Source organism: Thermobia domestica, unplaced genomic scaffold (assembly GCF_964235325.1).
Source record: "Thermobia domestica unplaced genomic scaffold, izTheDome1.hap1.1 HAP1_SCAFFOLD_894, whole genome shotgun sequence".
In the NCBI taxonomy this organism is placed as follows: domain Eukaryota; kingdom Metazoa; phylum Arthropoda; class Insecta; order Zygentoma; family Lepismatidae; genus Thermobia; species Thermobia domestica.
In genome coordinates, this window is record NW_027656604.1 from 1 (window position 1) to 18,274 (window position 18,274).

Below are 18,274 nucleotides of genomic sequence, written 5' to 3' on the forward strand. Positions count from 1 at the left end.
GTATTTGCATCTCTGATATAAATAGTTATGTCTAAGATAGTTTTATGTATATTTAACTATTATTTCCAAGTTTTGAGCCAGATTCTGTAGGTAATCACTAAAAGTTAAAAATAATAGTAGCTAATAGTAGTGGTTTCTTTCTTTCTTTGAAAAAGACAAGTTGAATAACGTGGAAAAACAGAAAAACTGTGAAGCATACATTGTTCAATTACTGCCTGGTAGTTGATGCCAACAAGGATATTTATATCAGAAAACTGTTAATAAAATGTACCAGACGTTATCGTTGTTAAAGTAATGATTACTTATTAAGGAGATAAGTAAAATATTTACTTGTTGAGTGCATCTGTATGTATTTTACTTATCCCCTTAACTACGAGATTAAAATTTCGTAGTAAATACTGATTACTGGTTTTGTTTCATAAAAAAATTAAATTGTTAATATATATATATATATATATATGGGAATTGTACTGTATATATAATTAAGATATCAATTTTTGTTTTATTTATACTTTGAATAAATAGTGTTGTGAATATTTCTTGTAGGGCGTTATGGTTCGTTTGATGCTGGTGCTCGCCCCTGTGATGTGCATTTTGTCAGGAATTGCTGTATCTGCGATGCTGACAACATATATGAAAGAAATTGATTCAACAAAAGCTGTGGATAAAAAGAACAAAAAATTTGAATCTAATTTTGTTATGAAAAGTGAGGTAAGTTTCAAATTAATCTAAACTCTTCTTGCCTTCGTGTTCCTTATAACAACCAAATAATTAGTAGCTTCTGTATATTTCAAATAACAAATTGGTTATCCTTCATCAGTAGAACAAGGCTTTTTTACTCAGTCATGCAAAGAAAATAAGTCGCCTTTTTCTTCATTCAATTTCGGTGGAGTTATGTAACCAACTTAATAATGATTCTGATGCGTACGATTCTTTCGTGTCGTAGACGAAATTACTTATTAAAACGAAGAAAATGGTAGCCTGGCAACAGTACTTAATAGATGAACCTACAATATAGCATACGCACTAACCATTTAAATATATATTGCATTTCCTCAAGGAATTTCAATTTTTTTCGGGAGAGGATTTCCGGGAACAATAAAGGAGTATCAACCCTCTCCGCTGGTCTAGTGGCTAGCGCGTGCGCCTTTGGTTCCCGGTAGGAAAGCAAATAATAATAATAATTAATTTCATAGTCATTCACTTTTATTGATCAACCATCTCCTATAGTCTGAAGGACATAACGTGGGGGCATTAAAGTAAATTTAATTCAATTAAAGCGTATCGTTAATACAGGTATAACCAATGATTACGTCAGAATTACTACGGAAGAGTGGCATAAGCGAGCTTAATAATCTTCAAGGCAGCAAAAGATGGGAAAAGAAATAATCGTACATAAAAGTGAATTTTTGTTTCCGTTATTTCATTGTTTGTCATATATGTTGTTTAAAGTAGCCAAAAAACATAATCCAAAAAAAGAGTGCCATGCCACCTATATCACGGAAAGGAATCCAAGGAGACTCATTGCAAAAACTATTTCTGGATAAACATTCTTTAGCTAGGGTTTACCAAATCAGGAGTTCACGTTTTCAAATTGGTGAACATTCGTGTGTGTGTTCATGCAAAAAACTTAATTCCTACTTGCATTCACTGCAGACATGCGCAAAATAAGCAAAATCTTCACGAAATTTGAATATATATATGTCGGGTGTTCTAAAAATGGCGCTCACGGACCACAGGCCAAATTAAAGCGAAAATGTTGTATGATGGTATAACCTCTGGGGCTTTCTTCAGCCTCTATGGGGAATCAAAATTTCACAATGTGGCAACATTGCAGATTAACTTGGAACCATTAGCTCCACAAATACAGCAAGTAGTTGAATCGATTGCCACACTAATAACTGATGCTAGTGTCAATCAACATCGACTTTAGCTGCCATCTGGAAAGAATCGATAGATAGATAGATTTGTAGATATGGTTCTTTATTTGCGACGTTGCCACATAGTGCAATTTGTCTCCAGACGAGGACTCGAAATGTAGAAGACTACTCCGTGGTCCATGAGCGCCATTTTTAGAACACCCGATATATATCTTTCCAACCGTAACTCATATGACGAAACTGATATTTTGTGCTAAAAGGGTAATGCTATACCTTCAAAATGGGATCTTATTTCTAGCTCTGTGTATGTTCAGTGAAGCACTACATAAGAAAAACGGATGACATGGTTTTCAGAAAAGTTGGTTGCCATTACAACTTTCGTGGGCCGCGGCTAACCCCAATGAGGGAGGGGCAGATTATATTCTGCGTTTGGTCTAGCTAATAACGGCAAATTTTCATTTGATTGCATGTTCATGACGCAACCATCATCTGATGATTTTCCATGGAATGACCCAAGTAGATACCTTCGTTTAAGAACCTGTTTGATGATGAATAAATTATAAAATGTTGATTATAGGGGAGCTTAGAAATACCTAAATAAAAGCAAAAAAAACTTTCAAAAAATCAAGGTTATAAAAGGGTTAAAAAGTTTATATTTTTTATGAAAACTAAGAAAAAAGGCCTGTAGTTACAACTGAATTTATGTACATATGCAGTGGCGGCGATTGGACGTTGAAAGTGGGGGGGCTATGATCTGAATATTTGTATATCAATCTTAGTTTCCCCGGTTCTTTCTAACATTTTGTTTGACGAAAGGTTTGTATAACTAATAGGATACTATCTTTTTCGTTTAAAATACCGTACATAGTATTTCATATTTTATTAAGTAAATTGACAAGAGCAACGCAAGTAGGTACTAGCCCTTTGTACTCTTAAACAACGAAAGTGTAAGAAGAGATTTGATTCCTTGCTCATGAATATCTTAAAATTTTGTCTGGAAAATTGTGTCATCAGATTATTTAATAACAATTTACAAAACAAATAAACAGAAAGAATAATATTAAACATAGTAATGAAAAACGAGTCTTGTTTTGTAGAAGTTATATTGAAACTGGGGATTAATGAACAACTTAATTTTTAATTCCTCCACACGCTATTAAATGTATATTATTACTCTTAGAAATTAAAAGACAGTAAAAACTACAAGCATATGCTACGACATTTAAAGCAATATTTGCTTTTGCAACTTCCCGAAGCATGTTTGTAGCCATTAGGTGCAGTTTTCGCTTTCTTGGAACACATCAAAACACAATACTTAGAATCACTCCACACTCCAGTTATACAAAATAATCCTAAAACCTAGATTTATGTTGAATTCACTAAATTTAATTGTATACACTCGTACATCCCTAAACACACCACTTCACTCGTATATTACACTACAAAACAATAGAAAAGGTGGAAGTTTTTTCTTATTACAGTCATTTTAATCAAAATTCCTTACTTTAGAAAGAAGAAAAGATATGTTAGGAACTGTCAATTTTTGTGCAATTAAAGAATACCTTGTGAAATAATTTTTTTGCGAAATGTTCTTTCAATTAGTTTCAAAGCAGCTAACTAACATATCGCGCTCTTGTAAGAAGGGGGTATAGAAGCAAAACCTGCTAAATCTCTTTTTGAATTTTGTCTAGGAACGAAGAAAAAGTGGCGACCTCATGTTTTCAGAATTGTTGAACAACTTTTTTTGTTTAGTGGTTCATTTCACTCATTTGTATTAAGTAGTGACCACTAAACCAAAAATTGTGCAACAGTTTTGAAACAAAAGGGCGTCACTTGTTCTTCGTTTCCCGCAAAATTGGAAAATGGATTTATCAGGTTTTGATTCTATACCCCTGAATTGAAAGAATACTGGAATTGTTGTGCTCCAATAGGTTAATTTTTGGGTTATTTTCTGTGGCAATAACGGGAAGACAACCAATACCTACTCACGCAACGGCAAATATTATATGGCACCATTTTTTTCTATGAAACAGTAATACATACAAAATTTTTTCATGTTCAATTGAAATTATATACATTAATGGGTTACTTCAAAAAAGTGAGGGGGCAACTACCCCCCCCCCTTTGTCCCCCTAATCGCCGCCCATGTACATATGTATCTGTCAAATGGAACTTGTACATAAGATTGTCGTTGCACATTTTATCTTGTTTATTTATTTACTTTTTTATTTTTTCAGATTGCCAAAATGTTCGTTATTCTTATGTGCTTTTTCCTGATATCGTACACTGTGCATTGCACATGGGTTACGTCAGAAGCTTACAGTTCTCCAAGCATTGTATTGTCAGCAAGATCTCACGATGGATCACGAATCATTTTTGATGACTTCAGGGAAGCATACTATTGGCTGCGAATGAACACACCGGAGGTGAGATAATGAATTAACCTAGTATCTTAATTAATTTCTTACTGTCCATTACACTGTTATTTTATATAGCTTTGTTGTGATGCGCACACGATAAAATAATCATAATATACATTTTACTGATATTGTTTTCAATGATGTTATTGTTTACACTTGTTTGCAGTTCAGTGGAAAGTTTTGTGTAATGTGTTCAAACTTCAATGATTTTACTCCATTTATACCAGATACTAATGTTAAACTTCGAAGAGCTTTGCGAAAACCATTTCATTTGTGTATTGGGTTCAGAATTTTGCACCTTTTTATCCTCTAAATATAAAGATAACATTACATAATATATTAGGGGCCACGGTGGCTCAGTGGTAGAACGTTCACCTCTGGTGCTTGGGGTCCCGGGTTCAACCCCACCCCCCGCCAAGTGAACTTTGTGGTGGACAAACACCGTGTGCGTGGGTTTCCTCGGGGTTCTCCCGTTTCCTCCCTCTGTTTTCATTCTACCATTTCATTCATTACTCATCATCACTGTCTCCTCTAACCTAACCGGCATAACCGTGGGACGTAAAACTCGAAGATTTCATTTCATTTACATAATATACTGTACAAAAGCTGCTAGTTAAATACATAATTTTCAGTCTTTTTGAATTTGTGATTAAATATTGTGCGTCAAGAAATTGTCCAGCTTCTGATTACAAATCTACTTACGCAAATGTCATACAAGAAGAATAGTTTTTACACTGCAATGTTACATTTTTCGTTGGCCACTTCTCTCTTCAAAACCTTAAAAAAAATTTTCGTGACTAAGGCTTGTGATTCTCAGTCTAACTATTGAAGAAAGTACATTCGACTCATATGTAGAGAATAAAATATATGTATATTCTCTCATATTTTTTAACGAATATTTAACAATGTTCGTAAGTTCGGTAAAATTAACTGTAAATAGAGAATATTCATTAATATGGACTTAAACAGTACATTTTAAAGTCATTTATATATTAATTAGTACTAGAAAGACTGTATATAAAGGTATTTTCTACAGAGAGTTTCTGTTTTATTACTGGAATACATAGATTGTAATATTTGATTCTTTACCATTGAAGTACAATCATTAATATATGATTAGCCAGCCATCTATCACAATAAGCAAAAACCATCGAAAACTTCGCCTGAAATATCAACGAGAATTTGAAGAAAAAATACTGATATAGAAACACATCCAGGTCAGTATTATTTTATATTCAAAATATTACTTGCAACCAAAAATCATAAACGTGGATATTGAGAAAGGCAAGGGTGCCCCCAGGCGGGTTTTAGGGCGTAGATTGCATCCGTGAGAATGTTGGGGAGGAAGGAGCATAATTTTTCTTTGAAAATGGTACAATGAAACTTGAAATCGTAAATTTAAGTGTTTTTTTTTCTCTCTCTGTTAAGAGAATGGTAAATTTTATATAAGAATGGAAAATTTGTGGGGTTTTCGCAGACCCCTAGGAGTAGGGTTGCTAACACTGAGAAATAAAATTACCGGCATCCGCTCATAATCCTCAAAATAGATTACAAATAGCTGTATTCTAAACCTTGAAGTACATAGTTCAGGCTGACAAAATACCGGTCTGCCAGTAAAATACCGGTGAGTTGACAACCTTACCTTGAGGGATTGGACATCCCTGTAGAGATGACTGATAAATTATTGTCTGTTACTATTGTAACTTCCTTATTGTTTATTTTATTTTTGTGTATTTTTCAGAATGCCAGAGTAATGTCTTGGTGGGATTATGGTTATCAGATAACGGCGATGGCAAATCGGACTATATTAGTGGATAATAATACGTGGAATAATACGCACATTTCTCGGGTTGGCCAGGCCATGGCTTCAAGCGAAGAGAAAGCATATGAAATTATGAGAGAATTAGATGTAGATTATGTGTTGGTGATATTTGGAGGTTTAACTGGATATTCATCAGATGGTAAGTGTTTTATAGACTAAATTATACTATATGATTGGTACAATACCTTGTGGGAATGATATTTTTCTCTACTGAAAATTTCATTTATATTCTATGTAATAGATATAAAGAAAATTAAGATTGTCCGCGAAACTTATAAAATTATCTTTTGAACTGGCTGTTCTGGGAAGCAAACTGGGTGGCATAGTGATTAACGCATCAGCACGGTATGCCGGAGGTCCTGGGTTTGATTTCTGGTCCAGTCAGTCACTTTTTCACTCTTTGTACTTTATAGAATTTCACATCTATAGAGGATATGGTGTGTTAAAAAATTCGGTTGTTTTCCCTTTCATTAATATCTATATCTGCCTCTAATTAAAAATAATAACATCAAATCGTCATGAAACTTTTCACTTATAAATAGAATTTAGTTTTATTTCTTTCTATATTGTACTGGGAATCTATCATGTTCTGCAGAAAACTAAAACTCTGCAATTAGAAAACTATTTTCTTCGCCGAACATGCAATTGTGGACCATTCACGTCCGAAAACTGTTGCAGCCTTTTTCATCCGACACTTCTTGTTCTTCAGTTCGTCCAGATTAGCTTATTTTTATGCATACATCTTGGTCGTTATATGTTCCCACATCCTTTAATCACAATGTTTCAGGTCTAGTGATCTTGCAGGTCATGGTGTGGATCCTCATCGGCCAAGCCTTCTCTTCTGGAATTCTTTGTTAAAAAACTGCCAAACCTCAAGGGAAAAATGTGGCGGTGCTCCATCTTGTTGCATATGGACCTCATTGATGATACCTTATCTCTTAAATTCTACCACAAGGAATGTCTGTAGTATATTTAGGTTAACTGTCTCAATTTAGTGTGGGGGTACGGTGACACAGTGGTAGAGCGCTTACCTCTGGTGCGTGGGTCGTTGGCTCGATCCCCGGCCAAGTAAGTTTGGTGGACAACATAATGCTCGTGGGTTTTCTCGGGTACTCCCGTTTCCTCCCACTTTCTCATTCCACAAGTTCTTCCATCATCATTCACTTGCTTTAATCATCGTCTCCCTTAGCCTAAAAGGCATAAACGTGGGATGTTAAACTCAAAGATTTCATTTTCAATTTTCAATTTACCGTATCTTTCTCAAAGAAAAATAGATCAGTGACACAGTTCATTGAAACAGCATCCTCCTCCGCTTCAGTTCGGCAGTTGTGTCTGTTTGCTTTTTCCCAAACATAAACAGTGGCCTCATCTGAGAACAGAATCCGATACAGAAGGTCACACCATCCTGTAAACGAGTAAGCGTTCACGACATTCCATTCTTATATCACAGTCTTCGTCTATTAAATCGTGTACTAATTTTAACTTGTAGGGTCGATTCTTCACTTCCTTGCGTGCAATTTTTCGTAATTTTGGCCTGGGCATCACCAGTTCCAAGGATTTCCATTGGATTCCGTTCCATACTCTCTTGCACTGTCTGAATCACATTGTTACTCGTTCCTGGCCTTCCACTATATGACAGATCTGACACACTTCTCATAGCTTTGAACTTTTTATTTGATCTCTTCATACTTATCTCTGCTAGGAGTGGCTTCCCATGTGTGTAAAAATTTTTCCGCAATGAAACGTAAGATTTTTAACTCAACAAACCATAACACACAGTGTGCCTATTCTTGTATGGTCGCCATGTTGATTTACACGATCACCACTCCAAGTATCATTGAGTAGTATGGCTAAAACAAGACTAATCTTTCCTCCTCACCCAAAAGTGTTTTGTGTTTATAAACATAATAGTTCCAACGTTTCAGTTTTAGTTTCCTGCAGATCTTTATGTATTCCCTGTATGTAGCCATAGATTTGATTTTGGGAATTAGTTATTTCTGATATTGTTTTTTTCAATCCTTTTCGATTTTTTCTCAGACATAAACAAGTTCTTGTGGATGGTTCGAATCGGAGGGAGTACCAGTCGAGGTCAGCATATCAAGGAAGTGGACTACTACTCGGGATCTGGAGAATTCCGAATTGATAAAGAGGGTTCCCCTACTATGCTCAATTGTCTAATGTACAAAATGTGTTACTATCGCTTTGGACAGGTTTATACAGAAGGAGGTAAGTTATAGATAAGTATGATTATTACTAATCCTATATTGCATGGACTAATTATATGCATTACAAAAGGACAGGCACGCGACAAGCTATAAGTTCTCATACTGTATAAAAATCGTTTAACATTTATTTTACGAAACGTTCGAATACGAAACCTATTTATTACTTATTAGTATTAAGTATTCTGTTTCTTGGCAGGTCCTGGGACTAACAGAAAATCCCCCTCCCCTCCTTAGGTAGTGTCTGGAAATGTTTCTACACGCTTCTCAATTTTCAACTTCCTCCTCTAGTTCCAAATATTTTCTTCCCGTTATGTTTTTCCTGCTCCTCGTTTTCTTTCATCTTTCCCTCTATGGCGATATGAAGAAGGTAATTTTCTCGCAAGATATATCCAATCAGTTTTCTGTCCTACGAAGGATTCTGGTAAAGAGCATCCTTTTTTTTTTTTCCCCTCATACTCGTTTTAAAACATCTTTGTTTGTTACTCCTTATATCCATTTTATCTTCTCCACCTTTGTTCAACACCACATTTCGAAACTTTCTAAATATTTCTTCTCTAACTTCCATAATGTACAAGTCTCTGAACCATACAGTTCCACGCCTCATACACCAATTTGCCAGCGTCAAGCTTTCAGTTAGGAGTAATCTTTTCTTGTTAAATGCCTCGTTTGCTACGGCAATTCTGAACCTGATCTCTTTGGTGCAGTAATCGTTTTTCGCCAAAAGACTTCCCAGATATTTGAAATATCGACCTCTTCATTTGTTCTGTGTTTACTTGATCCATAAGGACCTGTTTCCACAGGATGTTCTCATGACTTTCGACTTTTCGATGGGTGGCCCAAAAGTAGGTATACACCCCTGCATTGATCAAGTATCACATTCTAGTTTATGGATTTACTTGCTTCGACTGTTTCGAGTTGAAGAAATAAGTAAAAATACATTAAGAACAAATAATAAAGAAACTAGGTCTACCTGTTTGATAACAATAAGAAATGATATAAAATACGGGACGGGACTGTATACCTACTTATGGGCCACCCTCTATATTGTTTCCAGGGGCCGCGGTGGCTCAGTGGTAGAGCGTTCACCTCTGGTGCTTGGAGTCCTTAGTTGACCCATCTCGCACCAAGTGAGCTTTGTGGTGGACAAACACCGTGTGGTGGGTTTTCTCGGGGTTCCCTCGTTTTTTCCCACTTCCTTTATTCCACCATTTATTTATTTCTCATCATCACCGTCTCCTTTAGTCTAGCCAGCATCAGCATGGGACGTAAAACTTAAAGATTTCATTTTTTTCTATATTGTTTCCCGATGTCAAGTATTCCGTCCAGCATCTCCTTAGTCCTGCCTCTGTTCTAGCTGTAATGACCATATCGTCACCTTGTTACTTGCAAGTAACATAATGCCACATAGGGTTAAAAGATGCAAGGTAGCCTTTTAAAATTGTGTAAAGTGTTGTTATTTAATAATGTAAGTCATTAAGCAATTCATGGTATCGTTATTAATATGTAAACTATTCGTACTAACCGTTAAGGATGTTAGCATTAATATACAAAAATATATATATGGAGCTTTTTGAACTCCGTACTTGAATACTCTCGGAATGCAAAATTGTATTAGTCTCTAAAAAGATGTGTTACTATTTCCTCCATATTTTTATCATGATACTTAAAGTAGCACGAAAATACGTTATAATTAATGTACAATCAGCTACAAAATTAAGTATTATGATAAATATAATTAACAGGATTATCGCCTTCAGTTTTCAAAATTTAGAAATGATACATTTGGAAAAATTTTCGAACTGGCGGTCGTGGTCTTTTCTCTAAAAGAAGTTCTCACAAATTACTTACAAGGGTAAATTGATGAATTCTCAGTCTTATGAAGAATAAAGGCAAATGTCCAACAATACATGGTAGTTTTGTTCAATATATGTCTCCTTAGTGCATCCACATTTTACATCCCTTCTGCAATGCATGCAGAGCAGTCAAATGGAAGTCTGAAGATTGCTCTGGAGACCTCTGTATCAGCAGGATGGGCTAACTACCATTGAAGTGCGTAACCGTCACGGCCATTTTCAATTTGGAGAAGTAAAAATTAGAAATCAGATTCTGGTACTCTTCTATTTGGAACTGTGACACATCCACTTTGCAGATTTACTGACGTGTGCTGTACGTATCATTGCATTATTTTGGAGAAAGGTTGCCTCTTCTGTCAGCTTTCCGCGTCTCTTTTCTTCAATGTTGCCGTAATTTTGTCCAAATAATTCTACAATATGCACCAATTGACCAATAGATATATAAATAGGTTTCGTCCAATATACCCTATAAATTATCTTTATACCCTTGAAATTAGACCAATCCCCCCGTGTATGTCTCTTTACCCATACACGCTTCGAATCAGAGTTCAACATTTTCGGAGTGCATTTGCTGCTGTATTCTACCATCATGCCCAACTCCTCATGAATACTTTTCACAAACTTTCGTGGCTAATGTGCAGCTCTTTATCCGTCGGAACGGGATCTGGCGATCATCTAGAACAGCGTTTCCCAACCTTTTTCAACTTGCGGCACACTACAGGTGTAACTTCAATTCTCGCGGCACACCCATATTATATATATATATATATATATATATATATATATATATATATATATATATATATATATATATATATATATATATATATATATATATATATATATATATATATATAATTATTACTACTATTATTATTTGTAAATATAGAATACCGTGGTATTTTTATGTGATTACTGTCCTTCTTACAGAGAAGAAAGTTCGATCACTGATTTTCCCCCGTGGTCAATCATTATGCTTATTTTTCATTCTAATTTTAAAATAATAATAATAATAAAAACAATTGCAATGAAATATAGGACTCGGGTTTTTAAAAATTATTTTCTCTTTCGAAAACTGTATCTAACCTTTAACTAAAAGGGAAGATCACTAAATAACGAATAAATAAACAAATCTCGTATACTTTTAAATATAGGTAATTTGTATGCATGTTTGCTTTTTTGAATTTATTGAATGATATGTTAAAATTTCAAGTTACGAAATAGTCTGCAACAATAAAGAAGCAATAATGGTCATGACAATCATAAATACGTTTTTCAACATTAAAAATGAACAGAAAAGTAACACAGTATGAAACTTAAAATTGTAGATTTATGGTAGAGGTTCATAATAATGTGAAATACAAATATATATATATTTTCCCCTATGTCTTGCAATTTGGCCCCTATCGAATTAATAATTTGTTTCGATTTCCTCGCGGCACACCAGCGGCTCATTCGCGGCACACCGGTTGGGAAACGCTGATCTAGAACCATCCGGTGACTTCCGTCATCTTGGAAATGTACGTAAAATAGATTGGTTGTATCTTGGGTTATTTCCTAACTCAGATATCCGTATTCAAAATCTGCAGCCCATTTCTTCACGACATACAATTGGGGTTCTTAGACCCAATATTATGGTCAAATCGTAGTAGATCTCCTTCAGCAGAAGATTCTTTAGGAATTTTTTTAATGGTCAGAATCTGGGCACCCATCCTAGGTTTGGACTTGGAAGAAAGAAAGAGAAAAAAACTTCTGATTAGTTTATCTACACATGGTTTTGCATGGTAGGTTTCGATAATTATAGACTTGCTGGATTTATCAACCTCTTCTTGTACCACTAAATTTGCAATAGTTAAAAATTCACGTACTTTTTAACCACAACGAGAATGAACAAATGTTTTAGGTTTTAATGAAAGGTAAAAATAAATCAGAATATGTAAGAATATGCGTGGATTATCATCATTTCTTTCGTGCAGAAGTAGTCGCAAAACTGATGAAACTAGCCAAGAATAATGGAACGAAATACACGTTGCCAGAAGTAGTGTTCGCGAGATTTCTAATTCTGATTCAAATTGCTGTTTAAAAAAAAAAATGAAATTGTCTATAATTGTGTGTTACACTTTATGTGAATTACTGTGATTAGCAGGGCCCGGATCTTGTTGACAAGTCAACTTTTTTCTGTTACGCACAGGACAAAGCAGCTTCAAATAAAAACGTTATCCGTCAACTCAAGGTTCTAAAAGTGTATTGTTTTAGGGTCAACTTTTGGTCACTTTTTGCCTTTTTGAAGTTTCAGGTCATTTTTTTAACATTTTAAGGTAACTTTTAGGTCACTTATGGTCTTTTTAGTCTTTCTTCTTCTATATAAGAAACTCTTAAAATGAACACTGTTTACGGATTTGTAAAATACGAAGTTATATCTTTTCCTGCTTCCTGACTATTGGGGTGGAAAACTGCATTTCTAAAAAGCTATTGAACACTAAGCTGTAGCTGGTTGATTAGGGGTAAGGATTGGTAGGTGTTTAAGCAGATGGCTTTGAATTATTGACCACAAAGGATGTGATCACGAGAATAACTAACTGTGGATTAGAAGACTCACAGAGATTTTAAACTTTTTTTTTTAACAAAAGAAATGCTGACCAAAGCTTAAAACACATTTTAAAAAATTATAATTTATGCTTTGGTCAGCGTTTTTTTTGTTAAAATAATCAATCCAAAGCCATGGATAGTCTTACTATCAAAGTGACTCCAACGTTTTTTTTTTTTTTTTTTTTTTTTTTTTTTTTTTTTTTTTTAAATCTATTATTCTCATGTATTCAGTCTACACTTGCGAACTTCTATTCTTTAAGTGTGCTCCTAGTTTCAATTCGGGAGTGAATTGACGCTTTCAATACGTACAATGCCGTACAATGGACTAATCAATAGACTGCAACTAACTGAAACAAAACTTTTGAGAATGAGTGAGAAATGGTAATTAAAATCCAATGGATATTCAAAAAATGACAATATTTACCGAAATAAACGTTTTTAAAAAAACGTAAATTTTAAGGTCAATTTTTGTGAATTTTAGGGTCATTTTACAGGAATTTTAGTGTCACTTTATAGGTCACTTTTTAGAAAATTTTAGGTCAACAAGATCCGGGCCCTGGTGATTAGTGTATCATATTGGATTTAAAATTCTTTGTATCATGCGTCATTGCGTATTTCTCTCGAAATTAGTTAGAGCTCCTTCGTAGCTGTATGGTTGGAAGTACGCGTCTTTGGTACAGGAGACCTGGGTTCAATTCCCGTTGAGAGCTCATGTGGTTCGGATCCCATATTAAGCTGTAGGTCTACGTCTCATATAGCCTCGGTACTGGATGGGATGCTTAACTCCAAAACAGCGGGGGGACGGTGCTTACCTCTAGTACGTGGAGTTCGTGGTTTGATTCCCGGTTAAGTAAGTTTGTGACGGACAACATGGTGTCCGTGGGTTTTCTCGGGGTACTCCTGTTTCCTCCCACTTTTTCATTCTATCAATTTTTCCATCATTCACTTGCCTTAACCACCCGTCTCTCTTAGTCTAACGAGCATAGTCGTGCGTGGGACGTTAAACTAAAAGATTTTGTTTCATTTTCCAAATCAACGATCTCGAGATCACATAGATTTTAAGAATTCTGAAGTTACTATCTTATACAAAAATCATACAGAATGCTAATATAAGAAAACACCATACATCGTAATTACCTCTTCTTTATATAAACATAGTTTACGTAGAAATAATATTGAGTAGTTTACCTCTATGCAGCTAATATTTAGAAGTAAGAAATGCTGAGAAATGCTGATTCTGTATTTGCAGGGAAACCTCCTGGCTATGACCGTGTTCGTGGTGCTGAAATCGGAAACAAAGATTTCGAATTGGATGTATTAGAAGAAGCGTACACAACGGAGCATTGGTTGGTTCGCATTTATAAAGTAAAAGACTTACCAAACAGAGGAGTCTAACAAGAAGACAGTGAATAACGAAAGATAGTTTGTGTAAGTTGTCTACAAGGAAACGTTTCTTTTTCTCCCCAATGACGGAAGGGAAAAATTTTGTCAAAGAACACAAAGAACGAAAAAAAAATCCGATATTCGAGGACTTTTTTTTTCATGTGGTTATTACTTAAAATGGTTGATTGAGATTAATTACATTAATTATTACGTGTTGTGTGAAGTGAGAGTTGAACATGAGGCATTCATTTTGTTTACTTTTCTAGTGCGGAACATCGAGTGTGATCTTGCATTCACTTACTGTTTTGTTTGTTTGTTTTTCATTGCGTGTGGGTTTTTTTTTTTTTCGACAATGAGATCATATCATTACATCATCACGCAGTTTGCATATAAAAACTAGTAGTCCAGTAGGTTGGTCGTGGGTAATGAATTGGAACGAAACTTGGTATTTGTATTTAAATAGTATAATAATAGTTAATTACACCAAAAACCCTAAAATAAGCGTAAAATAAAATGCATTTCATTTATCCTTATTAAGAAGTGTTGATGTACAGTCAGGCTTAAAAGAATTACTTTGAATATAAGGAACATTTATCTTCCTTTTACAGGCTCCTTACTTGTACAGTCTGCAGCAAAAAACCTGCAACATGAGCATGTAAGTTTATTGTGAAACTACGCCTAACAGCCCAGGGAATCAACATAACGTCTAAGTGGCACGAATCACACCAGGAGAGACCTCGGCGTCCTCCCCTGCACACTTATCTTACTTATTTTGGAACAAAACACTTCATCGTTTCACAATAAACTTACATGCCCATGTTGCAGCTTTTTTGCTGCGGACTGTACTATAGGTAGTATTATATATATATATATATATATATATATATATATATATATATATATATATATATATATATATATATTGGCTGACAAAAAGGCTACGAAGGAACGGCAGGAATGTCTGTGTTTGTTGCAATCCTATATAGAAATAAAGATACAGAATTTCTGTAATATATGTGGGTATGCGGAACAAATTAAACAAGTCGTTAAAATGTCTTTTAGTTACGTAAAAGTATAAAGAACGTTGGATAGTTGTTACATTGTCTGAATAGGATCGTTGAGATTGGTTCTGGGCGCACTTAACTTTTTTCAATGCATTATTTTAAAAAAATATATATATAAAAACATAATAAGCATTTGACGGTGCTCAAAAATATCATAGTTCATTTTTGTAGTCATTTTGTCTGCTGTTAAACTTCAAATGAAATGGGGTGTGACAATAGTAAGTTATGTAACGAAGGGTATTTTTCATTATAGTTTAAATACTAAGGTGTTTCAGTGTTATATTCTGCTAGCTAGTAATATATTTGCATAGTGATTTCTACTTTTGTGTGTTAATTGTTAATTTTTTTTGGTTAAATTGTTACTAATTATGAAAAAAAAACTTATTTTATATACAGCAATGTTCAAAAAATCATTAAATTCATGGTTGAAAAATAATTGTTCTATAGAAAGTGAAATTTCGTAGGACATTTGCACTTTTTTCTTTTTTTTTTCTGAGATACAAACAAGAACTTAGTTTGGAATTGGTAGTGTTATTTGAAAAAGATGAAGTCTTTTACATGTGGAAATCGAGTGCAAATTATTGAAATAAATTTAGTGCAATTTAGGTGTTTTAAAAGAAAATTTCACTTAATACTGCATTTAGTGCAGTCTTGAAAGACGGATCTATTTGCTAGTTGGTAGGCATAAGTTAAAATTGCAATTTATTCCATATAATAGTTTCTTGAGAATGTGACAGTTGTGTACTTTAAATGACATATTTTAAAACTACTAGTCATGTATATGATATTCCTGTCCTAACGACTTTTGGTGTGTATGATATATGCATCGACTTGCAGATATTGTATCGCATTTTTCTGCCCTCTCTTTTAATAATAAAAATCAGGAACTAACTTCAAATTTTAGAGCGTGTGGAGTGAATGTATTTAAATAAAAGTAAATAGACATTTTTATTTTTTAGGAGAAAGTTTATTGAGGAAGATTTAGTTTGCTGTACATTTATGAAACTTCTTTGCGTAGTATTGTCAAATTGAAAGATCTTACCAAAAAATGTCTTAGCATATATTTTCGCTAACAATATGTAGAGAGTAAACTAATTGTATACAGTATAGAAAATTCTGATATCAAAACAAGCAAGGATAAAAAAGTCATGAGTCGAAAACAGCTGTGTTTCGAAATTTTGAGACTTATCAAAGATAATTCAAAAAATTACACAGAAACAAATATGGGCTTTAATATTCATGGTTTTTAAATCTTGAGACCTGCGCAGCAAGTTTATAAAATAAAGTGTGCGTTATTTAAGCTTCAACCTCCTTTACAGAATTTGTTGTGTAAATGCAACAGGATTCTGAAACCTTGATATTTAAATAGAGCCTATACTGAGTTTTAAGTAATTGCTTAAAAGTTTTTTTTTTTTTTTTAAATAATGTTTGAGTTGCGTATATATAAAAGAGAACGTGTATGTGTGTGCGTATGTCTGTAATCAGATTTTCACGTAAAAAGGATTCACCTACAGTCACCAAATTTTGTATCCAGATAATCTAATCGCGTATGAAGTCAATTTTTTGATTTTCAGCTCGAGAGAGGGTTACGGGGTTTATACGTTCTAGAGGTTCTAAAAGCATATAGTAACTTAGAAGCCCTTCAAGTTAGATAACCCACACTACTATACTGTATTGCAGGCTACATACTGTTCAGTCTTTGCGATGAAGGGAACTTCTACTAGTAAAAAATAAATAATTTGTTTTGTTAAAAAAAAAAAAGAGCAGTAGCCTATAATTTAGAAACGCTGTTTTCGACTATGTCCATGTGATTTTTTTTCTTTTCTTGTTTAGGTCTGAGAACTTAACTAGCAAATTTTCTACATAAAATTAACACCCTGTGTATACTGTAGCGATATGTGCCTGTGGAAAAGTGTATTTTATGAGGTAATGTGATATCCAATGAATTCGAACGTGGTAATTACGTGTGAGGGAATCTTGCGTTTATAATGAGAGTATGGGTATTTTTGGTTTCTTTTTATATAATTTAAGATTATATTTGTATTCTTGTAGCGTCTTGGGTTAATGGTATTCTGTAAACTTAAAACAATGATGTTCTGGAAGGAAATTTATTGTAAGCCATGTACAGAATGTCTGTATATTTGGAAGAAGACTTACACGGACTATCGTGAAATTTTCATTTTTTCATTCATTTACTTTTAAATTTACCTTTCCTGTATTGTATTTACTCGTGTAATGGCGCTGCCCAATATTTCTTTTTACGTAAATAAATTGCAGGTTAGAGGTTTGGCGATTTGTTTAAGAACACTGTTTGCTCCTAAGGTAAGTTTGGTGGCACTTAAATTTTTGTTAATGTAGCATAAATAGTCGCTAACTCAGGGCTTCCAGCAAGCAATTATTTGCTACTTTTTGCAACTTTTTTTCATGGATGAAACTATTTTTATTATTTTGCAACTATTTGTTAATGTGGCATAAATAGTCGCTAACTCAGGGCTTCCAGCAAGCAATTATTTGCTACTTTTTGCAACTTTTTTTCATGGATGAAACTATTTTTATTATTTTGCAACTATTTGCAACTTCTTCCAGTGTTGTAGCCTATAACTTAAAAAGCCCAGTAAAACTGTTTGTAGAGTATGTTGAGGACACAAGTTGTTCATGAACAAACCTACATTTAAATTTCCCTCCATTGTGTACATTCCCTCCTCACTGGTGTTCTGGAAGGGAGTGAATCCGCTCTGTGGAACAGCCTGCTTCCAACTTGTTGAATCTATGAATTTGCTTTTGTTAAATGAATTGCTTTATTTGTTACTCTTTTTGTAATATGCTAAAAGTTGCCAAGTTTCTCTACCACCTAATCCTATGAAAGGCCATTCATTTCAGTATGAATATTTTAGTTGGAAGAGCCAATAATGGAGCCATGTTGTGTATCCCTGCAGGCCAGTGTTTTTTGAGCGCAAAAATTGTAATTTGAGCGTTACAAAATGTCCAAATCGAGGTAGGTATATGGAATGATTGGTTTCAGCGAACTAATAATAACA

At 34.2% G+C, this 18,274-nt stretch overlaps 1 protein-coding gene across 1 annotated transcript; it reads left to right on the top strand.

The window, feature by feature from the left end:
- Positions 1-546: 546 nt before the first annotated feature.
- Positions 547-17,409, top strand: LOC145677458 (dolichyl-diphosphooligosaccharide--protein glycosyltransferase subunit STT3A-like; the record flags this gene model as incomplete). The annotated part of the gene is given in 5 exon segments (XM_081747932.1): positions 547-711; positions 4,118-4,306; positions 6,042-6,261; positions 8,160-8,348; positions 14,039-17,409. Coding segments are annotated over 5 exon segments (909 nt in total), but the record flags the coding sequence as incomplete, so codon positions are not given.
- Between the last annotated feature and the right edge of the window lie 865 nt (positions 17,410-18,274).